The sequence below is a fragment of the Malurus melanocephalus genome, unplaced genomic scaffold (assembly GCF_030028575.1).
Source record: "Malurus melanocephalus ecotype Western Australia unplaced genomic scaffold, MMel_1.1 scaffold_611, whole genome shotgun sequence".
Lineage (NCBI taxonomy): Eukaryota > Metazoa > Chordata > Aves > Passeriformes > Maluridae > Malurus > Malurus melanocephalus.
The window spans coordinates 262,594-274,398 of NW_026623843.1; the positions used below are offsets into that span (position 1 = coordinate 262,594).

Genomic DNA, 11,805 nt, shown 5'->3' on the forward strand with positions numbered 1-11,805 from the left:
TTTTTTTTTTTTTTTTTTTTTTTCAGCAGAAACAGCAGCAGAGTCTGCCCAATGCAGGGCACTTGTTCACATCCTAAAATGATCACTTGGAAAACTGCATAACACCACCACCTCCTGGCAGTGGCACTTCAAGCCCCATTATTCTGCTTTATTCGGTGAAATCCTGTTGGTGTTGCATCTGTCCATCAAAAATTTATCTTTTAATTGGCACCAAGCCAGAGCACACCCATAGGAAGTTTAATGTCCTGATGCCTCTGCTGCCCTCAGAATTTAAAGAGGCCCCTCTCTTAATTTACTTTCCTGAGGGTGGTTTTTTTTTCCTGCATGAGGCCAGGATGCAGTGTACATTTTAATGGGAGTTGTCAGGAAAATTATTGATTTCGTTAGCAATGCTTCTGAAACCGTGCCATTCTGGTAATTCTATCAGGTTCTCTCTGAAAGCTTAACTGAGAGCATTTTTATATCCTTCATTAGTTTTTTTAATACGTGATAATTTCCCCTAACTCATCAAGGCAAAGCAAGATCAGCTGCCTGCTCGGTAACCATTTTTAATATGTACAAACCTATTGCAGCAATAATTACAAACCGAACAAATTATTACGGATATTCATTATAAAATACAATTACACAGCGCTGCATTGTTACACTTTCCACAGCTCTTGAGTAAATGGTTTCATTAAAAGCATGAAGGGCAAACTTAATGCTCTCCTGACTCACGGCAAACAGCACGAGAAATCATCCTGGCTGCTCCTCGAGCGCTCGAGGTGTTTACCCTGAACGAGTAAAAACGTTGGCTCTGCTGCCAAATCCTTGTCAGCTTAACAGAGGGGSTCTGGGTGGCTGTGCAGATGTGCAGGGAGGGGAGGGAGGCAGAAATTACAGCAGCCTGGCCTCAGCTCCACTCCCCTGGAGCGTGGATTTCTTCCATCCTCATGGGTKCTCGGCGCTGGGAGCTGCCAGGAGMGGCAGAACMTCCTCAGGGCTGCTTCAGCCTGGGCTGGGAGCTTGTGGGAAATGCAGGGGAGATGGGGATGAGGCCAGAAATGTTCCTCCAGAGGACAGGGCAGACAGGATTGGGCAGGGAGCAGGAGCTGGTTCGGGTAAGAACAAACAGCAGCAAGAGCAGGGCTGCAGTCACTGCTTCAGCTTTTTGGTTTGTGCTGTTGCTCCTTCTCATTTTTGTCTGGATGGAGATGAGAGGCAGGAGGAGGTCCTGTCCTCACAGGGAGCAGAGCTCCAGGGATTTCTGGATTTCTCCTCATGTCTTGTCTTTGCATGGAATTTGTGCTGTAGGAAGGACGTGGTAGCACAGGACCCGCACCCCACATTTGCACCCTGGGTTTGTTCATCTCCTGGCAAGCAGATGCATCTCTGTGGTTCCTGGAAATAGCTGAAAAATTTCTGTGCTGATTTTTTTCCCCCTGGAAGAGCATTTTTGACTTTRCTTGGTGGCTCGAGGAGTGAATCTCCTGGTGGCCACAGTCCTCCTTGAAGGTTTTCAGTTTCTGTGTTTGTGGCCGTGCTCTGAGCGCTGACTCTGCCTTTGGATCTGTCCCAGGGATGCTCCAGGGACAAATTCAGCATCCCGGGGTCATGTGAGAGGGAATTGCTGCTTGGCTCTCCAGCAGGAGAGGACTAAACCTCGAAAGCTTGGGAAGGGATGTGCTGCTTGTAAAAAGAAATTTAAAGAGTAAAATCTCACATCAGTGAAGTTTCCTRTCACCCTGCCCTGACCAGAAAAGCCATTTTTCCTTTACATTCCCTTCCTGGAAAAAGCCCTGACTCCAACATCCCTTTCAAGCTCGTAAATCAGAGCCTCCAGAGCCCAAACTGAGCACTGATCACGATGTTCATGAATCTGCYGAGCCTGGGGAGGTGCAAGGTGTGCAAGGGGCTGTTGTGTACCGTGGGTTTTTGGCAAGGGAAAATGTCACACCCAGACCCCTCTGGGGAGGGTGGCCCAGGCTGTGTCGTTCCCAGGATGGGTGGCACCTGCAGGTTGCCACCGTGGTCATCCTGGTGGTCCATCCTGAGGCAAGCTTGGCCYGTCAGCCCCTTTGCTTTTGGCTGTGCTGTCCCTCCAGCCTGTGCCACCAAAACCTGTTTTCTGTCCACAKCCCCCTCCTCCTGCTCTTCCTGCCTTCCTCCTCTCCCTTCCTCTCCTTCTCCTGTTCTTCTCCCCGTTCCCCCTCCTCCCTTTTCCCCCCTTACTCTTGAACCTCTATTTCTTCTTCTCTGTTCCAGCAAAACGGTATCGATCAAGGTGATAGATGATGAGGAGTATGAGAAAAACAAGACCTTCTACCTAGAGATCGGGGAGCCCCGGCTGGTGGAGATGAGTGAGAAGAAAGGTGGGGGGAGTGCTCCGGGGCCGAGCCCAGCCCGTGTGTCCCTGTCTGCCTCACTCATTTTTGGAAACCTGCAGCACCGAGCTCGCATCCCCGGCGCCTGTGGAGAAGGGCAGGAGCGATGCTGCTCCTCATCCTCGCACAGGAGGATTTTCCTGCCTTTCCCCACACGCTCAGGGGGGGATGTGAAGCCCATTTTTCCCTGTCCCCAGCATCTCTGTCACCGCAGCAGCCGCCCGGGCGGTCGTGACCCGCATGTGAGCGTGCCAATCATGTGTTTGCCTCTGTCTTGTGTTCCCACAGGAAATTCATTACCCTTAGGGTGCTTGACCGGGAGGAGTATGAGAAAGAGTGCAGTTTCTTCCTTGTGCTCGGGGACCCGGTGTGGCTACGACGAGGAGTGAAAGGTGTGAGAGCACGAACCAGGCGGGCTCTCAGACGCTGCCGCTTTCTCTGTGTCTCCCGACTCTCACACTCCTTTTCTCCTCGCCCCTTCGGCCTCCTGGCCCTTTTGCCCTCCCTCCTTCGAAGCTTGGCCGCTGCACCTTTTTGCTCTGTTTGCCTTTCCTCTTTGGTTTGGAGAGGATTCTGTCCCACCCTCCGATCAGGAGCCCACTGAGAGGTTTTGGGAGTGCTGCCCTGCTGCACCCTGATTCAATCCAGGACAACATCCCATTTTTATTGGTAAAAAAATACAACTCTGCTGAAACAAAATTCGTGGCCAGAGCAGCAATTTTAGCCTTTTTACACCGGCACTAGGGGCTGAAAATAGACCAAAATCACAGCCCGAGTAGGTGATGCCATGAGAGGCAATCACTTTAGGTAAATCAGGTTATGCCCAAATGAAGTTTCATGGCTCTGCATTGGATAATAGCTTCTCRCAGGAATAATAAAAACAATTTCCTCTTTCATCACAGTTCTAAACCGAGCGCTAAACTCCCCAAAAAGACAGAGTTCACCTGTTTCCCTGTGCATTTTTTTTTTCCTGCTAGAAAACTGAGTGAGGATTAATGGCAACAGCTGGTTCTGCACACTCSTGGTGGCTGGGCAAGAAGCACTTTTAGAGTTATTTAAGATATGAACCATCATTAAAGCCCTTGCAGAAGATTGGTCTGTCTGCTCTGGAGCTGTTTTTTGGTCCCTGGGGCATCCATCAGCTCTCCCTGCAGCAGGCATGGGGCTGTAATTGTTCGATCAGAGCAGAAAGGGCCCTCAATGGGGTTAAGAATTGTGGTCGCAGCTGAAATTTTTTAACTAAAAGTAAAAAGGAAAAGGAAATAAACTTCAAATCTTTCTGGTCACAAAGGTAACTGAGGAAACCTCAGAGAAGCTCAGCTTTGCAAACTCACTAGCTTGGAAGATAAAACTATAAAGGACTGCTTAAAGCAGCTATTTGCTGCTCTGGCCATGCAATTTTTCATTTAAACTCGTTCCTTTGTACCTGGTTTTGTACAAGAAGSAGGAGCAGTGTGCTCAGAGAGACGAGGGCACCACTGAAATCAGGACCCAAGATCCACCAGGGCACTGAGAGGCTTTTTCCTTCATTTTGGAGACCTAAAACGTTGCACAAGAAGATMCCAGAGCCAAGCCTTGCCCCAGACTTTCCTTCTGTCACAGTCTGTGCCAAAAGTGCAGCTGCAGCCGGAGCCATTGCTSCCCATCAGGAGGAGGTCAAAGCCAGAAGCTGCTGCATTTGGGACATTTTGTGTCCCCTCCCCGGGGCAGAGCTGCCTCCGAGACCAATGGAAGATCTTGCACCTGCAATTCAAAGGGGGAAAATGAATTTTTGGGAGTGTGTCTCTTAATGCCATAMCCACCCCATGTGTTTGCAGTGGTTTTTTTTTGTTTCATTTTACATCCACAATCCCCCAAAACATTTCCATTCCTTTATTTTTAAGTGTCTTTCTCTCAACGCTAACGGTATCCTGCAGCTTTACAGATCTGAAACCTCTGCCCTGGGATCTGGTGTCTTTCTGTGGATATCCCTTTTGATTTCATTATTCATTTACTTTTCTTCTTCTGTGTTTGTCTCTGTCTCCTTCACAGCCCTGTTGTTGAATGAGCTTGGTAAGCGCGCATTCATTTCTCCTTCCCATTTTTTCCGGTTTTTGCGTGTTTTTTGGAAGACGCTCGATGTTGCTTGACCTTATTTTTTGCTCACAGCATTCTCTTTTAGGGTGGTCAGCACTGTTTGAGTAAGCTCATGTGCTTAATACCCCATCTTTTTGGAGTAAAGCCCCAAAGTCACCAATATTAACAAGGGGTGCAAGGAGAATTTTTAGGGGGTGGTGACAGAACAAACCTGCCCGAGATACAAACCTGTGCCCTGCAAATTAAATTCCCTGGCAGAAACAGGATTTCCTGGCCACTTAGGGATGGTTGTGACAGGACAGGAAGAGGCAGCACAAACTTTTTCTCCAGTCTTGGGGTGGCCTAGAGCCTCACCAGCCCCTGAATTTCCTTGCTGGCCACTTCCAGGATGGGGCAGATGGGGAGGGAAGCAGAGCTGCCCTTGTTCCCCAAAGCCCTGGGGCAGACTTGTGTTGGTTTTACCCCTCCCACAGCAGATGTTGGACACTGAGGGGTGGCAGATGTGGGTTGAAAATCCTGTGCTCAGGTGTCCCCACAGATCCCTGGGGTGTGTGTTGGGGAGCAGCCCCCGTGTCCACAGTGGGGCAGGGAAGCACCACCGTGTCCGTGTCGATATTCCAATGCTAATCCTCATTTATTCTCTCTCTCTCTCTCTCTCTCTCTTTTTCTCATTTTCGGTTCCATCCAGGCGGCTTCACCATCACAGGTATGGATTTCTACTCCTCCCCTGTCCCCTCATTCCTTTCCCTTGATGGCCATATTCTCACCCCGCTCTTTCCTCTTGGTTTCCTCTTTGCTTTTGTTGTGTCCTGAAGGGAAACTCTGGAATGGTAAGAAGGCTCTGAGCCTTATCCCCACCCCAGCCGGTCCCGTTAACGCCGTGTCCTCTCACAGAGTGCTCTGCCTGCCCCACACACCTAACCCCACCCCGGGGAGGGTGACCTGTCACCCTCCAGAGGGGACAAGCCACCCCGCTCCATCTCTCAGAGCAGGATGGGCTTCTCCACTTGATCCAGTCGTGCCCTCCAGGGCTCTGTCCTCACCTCCCAGGAGGTGCAGGAGGTGCAGCCCACATCCCCTGGCTCGTGTGCCCTGAGCCAGCCAAGCCTCCCTCACTGGGCTRAGCAGTGCAGGACGAGAATTTCCTGGGTCCCACACCTTGCAGGGAGCCCTGGAAATGTAATCCAGGCTTAGGAGGCTGTGGCTCCCAGGTGGGTCCCTTTGGCCAGCAGCAGGAAAAGGGCTTTCCCTTGACTCTGTGGCACCAAGGGAGCAGCACTAACCCCGTGTGACACCGGAGTGGAGTGCACTAACAGCACGGGGAYGGCGTGCACGGTGCCATCGGTGTCCCCACTGACCTCCTGCTGATCCCCTCAATAGGCAAACCCGTCTTCAGGAAGGTCCAGGCTAGAGATCATCCTCTTCCTTGCTCCGTGGTCTCCATCCCAGGTACCTGCAGTGTGTCAGTCCCRCWCGGACTGACAGATTAACTCRTCCTTTTTAGCCCCMAYGTCCTTCTGTCCGTCCCTCAGGGGYRYTGGAAGGGAGCTCAGTGTGCTCTGCACGAGGGACGGTGACAAAGGCCACKCTGCCTGCAGTCCCCATGCCCCAGAGGCTGCAGAGCCAGGAATTCCTGTGCACCTCAGCCCTGGCAGTGCTCTCATGTTGTAGCTGGCTTGAGGAATTGCYCTGCCCACGCCTCAGTGCTGGGAAATGGAGCAGCCTCAGGGATGGATCATTCCCCTTCCCAGCATCCCTGTGGGACAGACAGCATCACCGAGCAAAAAGCTGTTCCCCAGCCCCAGGATGAGCTGGATCCTCCTGAGTTTGGATCCTGAGTTTGGATCCTCATGAGCTGGATCCTCCTGAGATCCTCCTCTGAGCTGCAGACCTCTCACTGGCATTTCATAAAACTGTCCTGTCTGTCGCTCCATGAGCTCCTTCTCGCTGTTCTGTCTCTCACCCTGAGATTCCCTGACCTCCCCCTCTGCCAGGAAAGCGGATCCAGAGTGACCAGCTGGGCCTGGTTCACCCACGGGCTCTTTGCTTTGCAGAGGAGAGCGAGGAGAAGCAGCCCCTGACCAGCAAGGAGGAGGAGGAGCGTCGGATCGCGGAGATGGGGCGCCCRGTCCTGGGGGAGCACACCAAACTCGAGATCATCATCGAGGAATCCTACGAGTTCAAGGTACTGTCCACACCATCTGTCCCTGGTTTTCTTCCCCCACTGGCTGGGGACACTCATTTTGGGTTTGTGTTGGGAGGGACATGTTGAGAGTGTCGGAGCCAAGCGAGGCAGGGAATGGAATCACTCACAGGGATCCCGATTGCTGCAGGCTGCTTTGAAGCATAATCCTGTCCTCACAGTGGATTCTGCACACTGATCCTGCTCACAGGCAGCCTGGAGTGAGCCCCAAGCCTGGCAGTCCCAGTGCAGAGGGCTGATACCCCAAATGCAAGTGATCATTGTGCAGCTYAGCCGCCCTGAACGCCTGTGCCAGGCCAAGAGCTGAAAAACAGCCATTTCCTTATCTTTCCCATTTTTCTGTAATATAAAAAATATAACAGGCCACCCTTKCTGTGGCTCTGGGATGGTTCAAGCTCCCATCCATGAGCAGATTTAAAAAAGTCTTTTTAAACAGTGAAGCAAGTGCTTACATTTGAGTTTGCTGCTGGGGCTCTTGAGCTTAAAATCYAAGCTTGTTCCACAAACCCACAGCTATAAGCAGCGGCTCTGGCGGGTTTTAGCCCAGTTTCTCCAGGCCCTCATTCCCTGCTCCGCCTCTCCATCCACAGAACACGGTGGACAAGCTCATTAAGAAGACRAACCTGGCCCTGGTGGTTGGCACCAACAGCTGGAGGGAGCAGTTCATCGAGGCCATCACCGTCAGCGCGGGTGAGTTCGGAATTTCCATCGCCATCGCTCCTCGGCTCCGTCACCAATTCGGGCTGCAGAGGAGCAGCAGGAGGCAGAGCAGGTGGCAGAGTTATTTCCAGCACAAACAAGGCAGCRGGTTGGAGCCCTCGTGGCGCGTGTGGGAACCCTTCGGAGCAGCGCCTCGGCTGGCACCAGACGGAGCGGGGGGAAAAGCCACCCATGGGGGAATGCAGAGCTGCAGGAATGACACTGTCCCTGTCCCCAGCTCCCCCTGAACCTCTGCTGAGRACAAGGGTGACAAAGCCTGAGCCRAAATYRGCCSTGAAATTTATTGCAACCCCTGATTRAGACATCTGCCCAGGAGGCTGCACACAATGCCACTCATTCYAAAGAAATTTTATTTTTTATAATMATTTAAATAATTAATAATTAGGTTTTTTTTATTTCACATACTATGTGAAATACCATGGTATATGGGTAAATTTTGTTCTTCTCTTGCTCCTCTTCTCRTTTTTTCCATATCCCCAGATACGGGAAAAGAACATAAAAGAAATGAGAAGGGGAACAAAAGAAGAACAAATTTTACCCATATACTATATATTATATACAAAATAAAAACTAATTGTTAATAATTTAAATTATTGTAAAAAAACCCCAAAATTTATTTAAAATAAAAAAACTTCACGTACAGCCCCCTAAGCAAAATCCATACCTCAATCACTAAAACTAAATCACTGGAGAAGGCAATTACATCTCATCTTGGCTAGCTGGGCACTGAAACACACAGGGGAGCGCTCAGCTCCCTACCTGGAGCTCTGCTGGACGAGGTGACCTCTGCCCAGCACAAATAATTAAAAATGATGGCAGCAGCGCTCGCCCTGTGCCTCTGGAAAGGAGGGCAGGACGTTGTACAGCAGCTTTCTCCTCAAATTGTGATCCCTCCTCTCAGAGCCTCCAGGCAAGAGCCTCCCATTATTTCGGATCCAGCATGAACTTATCGTGCCAGACAATCCTCGCTGCAGGTTTTGTAGCTAATGTGGGTAAACTAATCTATGCCAGAACCGATTATTTAATTGCATCCCAATTAAAACGGAGAGAGTGGCTGATGGTTGGTTGGGTCCCGTCTCGGTGACGCACGCAGAGACCGCGGTTACGTGGAACCCCGTTCCCTCCATGTCTGGAATTCACAGCMCTGATCAGTGCTAACAGATGATTAACAAGTATTTAATTAATGGGATGTGTTTTGGTGGGCATGAGCTGCCCCTTGCAGCGGTGGATCACTAGTTTGGCTTTAGCTCCTCAAGCTCGGTGCCACACAAGTTAAAATGCTTCAGACCCTGGAGGTTGGGTTTGAGTTTTTCCCCCAGAGCTCACCGTGGATATCAGGTGAAAATCACCCATCACCCCTTCAAAATGTGACACCCTGGCTGAGAAAAAAAACATTAAACCCCATTTCCCACCCAGTGAGCAGCTGAGGTTTCATGGGGGTGAGGTCTGTGCAGCGTGTCTGTGCCACACTTGGCTGTGCCATTCCAGAGCCTGTCACTCACAGCTCCTTTAGTCTGCATCCAAAAGCTACCAAGAATCTTCCTCAGCAGAAACATTCTGGGGCTTGCAGGCCTGTTTCTGGATGGACCCCTATGCATGTTTTGCGTCCCCTCTGCAGGATCTGGGCACCTYCTCAGAAGAGAGACATCATGGCTGYTTAACAAAATGATGGACAGATCTGGATGAGTGCTGTGACAGTGGCATTCGTGTTCATTTTTCAGTCTGTCTCATCATCTCCACAAAGATTTCGGTCCTGATGCCACCCCCAGCTTGGCAGAGGATCCAAATACCTGCTGCAAAATTACAGCACGGGGTGTCCTGCCTCTAGCAGCCTTTGCATGCTGAGGAAAAACGCAGGCCAACGTTTTCCAGGCTGGAAAACTGTTCCTTACCTTCACAACAGGAATAAATATTTATATCTGCCAAAATATTAACACTGAATATTAGCTACTGGTTTTGCCATAGTGAGGGTGAAGCTCTAGAGCTCGGATTTTCTTCCTGTTGGGAAAGGGCTTCTTCCAAGAGCCATGCAGGATGAGACCTGGTGGTCCACATGCTTGGTGGGGTAAAAAAAAAATCATCAAAAGATGTGGAAAATCACCAAACAAAGTGCAATGGAAGCATGAGAAGGGGCAGGGAGATGCAGCAGGGAAGGACAGCCAGCAGTGAGTGACCAGCGAGGTTTTAGGGCTGTGAAAATCCATCAGTGGATCCCATTTTGCAGAAAAGGTAAGGTGAAGCACCAGAGCAGCTCAGCAACCATCAAAACCAGCTGCAGGTATTTTTGGAAAGCAGCTGGAAGCAGCTCCAAAGGGCCTTTTTTGGGGGAGCCTCCATGAGGCAGGAGTTGCTCTTGGTGGGTTCTGCTGCCCCAGCCAGCACGAGGGTGGTTATTTCCCAAATCTTCTGGAGAAAGAACTCTTGAGCAGGGGCTGAGTCCCAAAAAGCACCTGATGGTTAAATTCAGGCAGAGGTGCTGGCACGAGGCTCTGCATTTCCTGAAGTGCAGGTTGTGTTTTGTTAAACAAAGGAATAGGAGCAAGAAAAGGCCTCTGAGCCACTCTGAGATCACCCAGAAATGAAGATATTTGGAAATTCTAGGGCCCAAATCACGAGGCACAGCATTTTGGGGGCTGCAGGACGCACAATGCCCAGGATGAGCCAATCTAACCAGGTGCTGCTGGTTTTTCTCCAGGGGAAGACGACGACGACGATGAATGTGGGGAGGAGAAGCTGCCCTCCTGCTTCGACTACGTGATGCACTTTCTGACCGTCTTCTGGAAGGTCCTTTTCGCCTTCGTGCCCCCGACAGACTACTGGAACGGCTGGGCTTGCTTCGTGGTGTCCATCCTGATGATCGGCCTCCTGACCGCCTTCATCGGCGACCTGGCGTCACACTTCGGCTGCACCATCGGCCTCAAGGACTCGGTCACCGCCGTCGTCTTCGTCGCCCTGGGGACATCGGTGCCAGGTAGGGACAGCCATGGGGTCGGTCTGAAGGTCCATCTTCACCCAGGTTGGGGTTGGGGTTGGGTTTGGGKTTGGGTGGGGAAAKCTGTGCTCTGCAGGACCCCRAARCACAGATTTSAGATACGCGTGGAAATGGGTTTTTGGTCTCGGGTGGGCTGGAAGGACAGAACCAGGGTGTGGAATCAGTCCTGTGGGGATTATTTCAAGGACTTTCCCATTGAAAAAGCTGGGAAGTGTCTGTTTCTGTGGACAGAAATCCACTTTCAGRGATTCCCATGTCAGCTTGTGGGAGAAATCCCCGTGTCTTCCTCTCACCTTCTCCCAGGCAGAGCCTGGTGCCTGGGCAAGGGGCTGTGACCCCATTCAGCCACCCCATGCACCCCTCACCACCTTCAAACTTCCACTATCAACACTCAGGTGCTCAAAAACCCTGGAATTGTCCTAATGCTGCCCAAGGCAAAAAGAAGTAGCAGCGGTGCCAAAGGGAAGAAGAGATCTGGGGCGAGGAACAGAAGAAGGAGCATTTTTTACACTTGTGGCTTTAGGCAGAAGGTTTGCAGGGCTTCTTCACACCCCTGAYAGTGAAAACCATCCCTCCTGCTTTCCCTGACAAAAGGTGGTGTTGATGGAGTGCTTTTTTAGAATACACTGGGCTTTTCTTGTTTCAGTTGTCTCCCAGGCCATGCTGTGTTGTCTGTACCATATCTGCTTTCCAGGAGATGGGCAGAGAAATCAACCCTGGCAGGGACTTTCCCAGTTCTGTAGAATCAAAAAACATCAAATATGACCTGTTTTTTTATTTTTCCCTGAGCCACTTGGGGCTGTGCCTGAGTTGATCTGGGAGTGCAGATACATTCAGGACTCATCTTCCCACTTTTAGCTCACCTGGACAAACCCAGGGGTTAATCCCTGCCGCTCTCCCTTCGCCCTGCAGATCCAGAGCGGGTTTGGATGTGAAATCAGCACTTCCCTGTGGAGCAGAGCAGCCTCGTGCTGGCCTGCCTGGCACAGGGATTTCCATTTAAAAGGCCAGCCAGGTTTTATCACTGGTGTTAAAGCTGGCAGCACACACCCAGCGTGGTTTTTCTTCCCAAGKGATGGAGGATGACCACTGGCTGACCAAAGTGTCAGGGTCTGCACAACACACTGGACTTCAGGGTGGCGACAGGTGCTGGAGAAACACCATTAAAGCAAACTCAGAAACACAAATAAAAAAATTTCAGGGCACCTGTAGGATAGATACAAACCACTCCACAAAGCTTTTCCAAGYTCTCAAGTTCTTTTTGAGAGTGAACAAGGCCTACACAGTGTAGCACTGCCTCTTCTTTGAAGAACCTTGAGACATCTGTAGTGGTTTGAATGAATTTAATGGGARCAAAACACTCCCAAGTTCCAGCAAACCTCTCCCTCTCTCTTTTCCCCACCCGGGTCCTGGAGACAAACTTTTCCACAGAGAGGAAAGTGAAAAGAAAA

General features: G+C 50.7%; 1 protein-coding gene across 2 annotated transcripts in view; it reads left to right on the plus strand.

Annotated features, from left to right (window-relative positions):
- The window catches only part of LOC130583650 (sodium/calcium exchanger 1), a 93,719-nt gene that overhangs the window by 80,524 nt on the left and 1,390 nt on the right, over nt 1–11,805 (plus strand). The window contains exons 3-10 of one of the 2 annotated variants that reach the window (XM_057383154.1): nt 2,245–2,351; nt 4,395–4,415; nt 5,128–5,145; nt 5,255–5,269; nt 5,820–5,888; nt 6,494–6,624; nt 7,233–7,332; nt 10,058–10,333. In XM_057383154.1, the coding sequence (XP_057239137.1) occupies nt 2,245–2,351; nt 4,395–4,415; nt 5,128–5,145; nt 5,255–5,269; nt 5,820–5,888; nt 6,494–6,624; nt 7,233–7,332; nt 10,058–10,333 (737 nt within the window). Of the gene's footprint in view, nt 1–2,244; nt 2,352–2,651; nt 2,756–4,394; nt 4,416–5,127; nt 5,146–5,254; nt 5,270–5,819; nt 5,889–6,493; nt 6,625–7,232; nt 7,333–10,057; nt 10,334–11,805 lie in introns of both variants that reach the window. The other variant, XM_057383153.1, reaches the window with a different exon arrangement.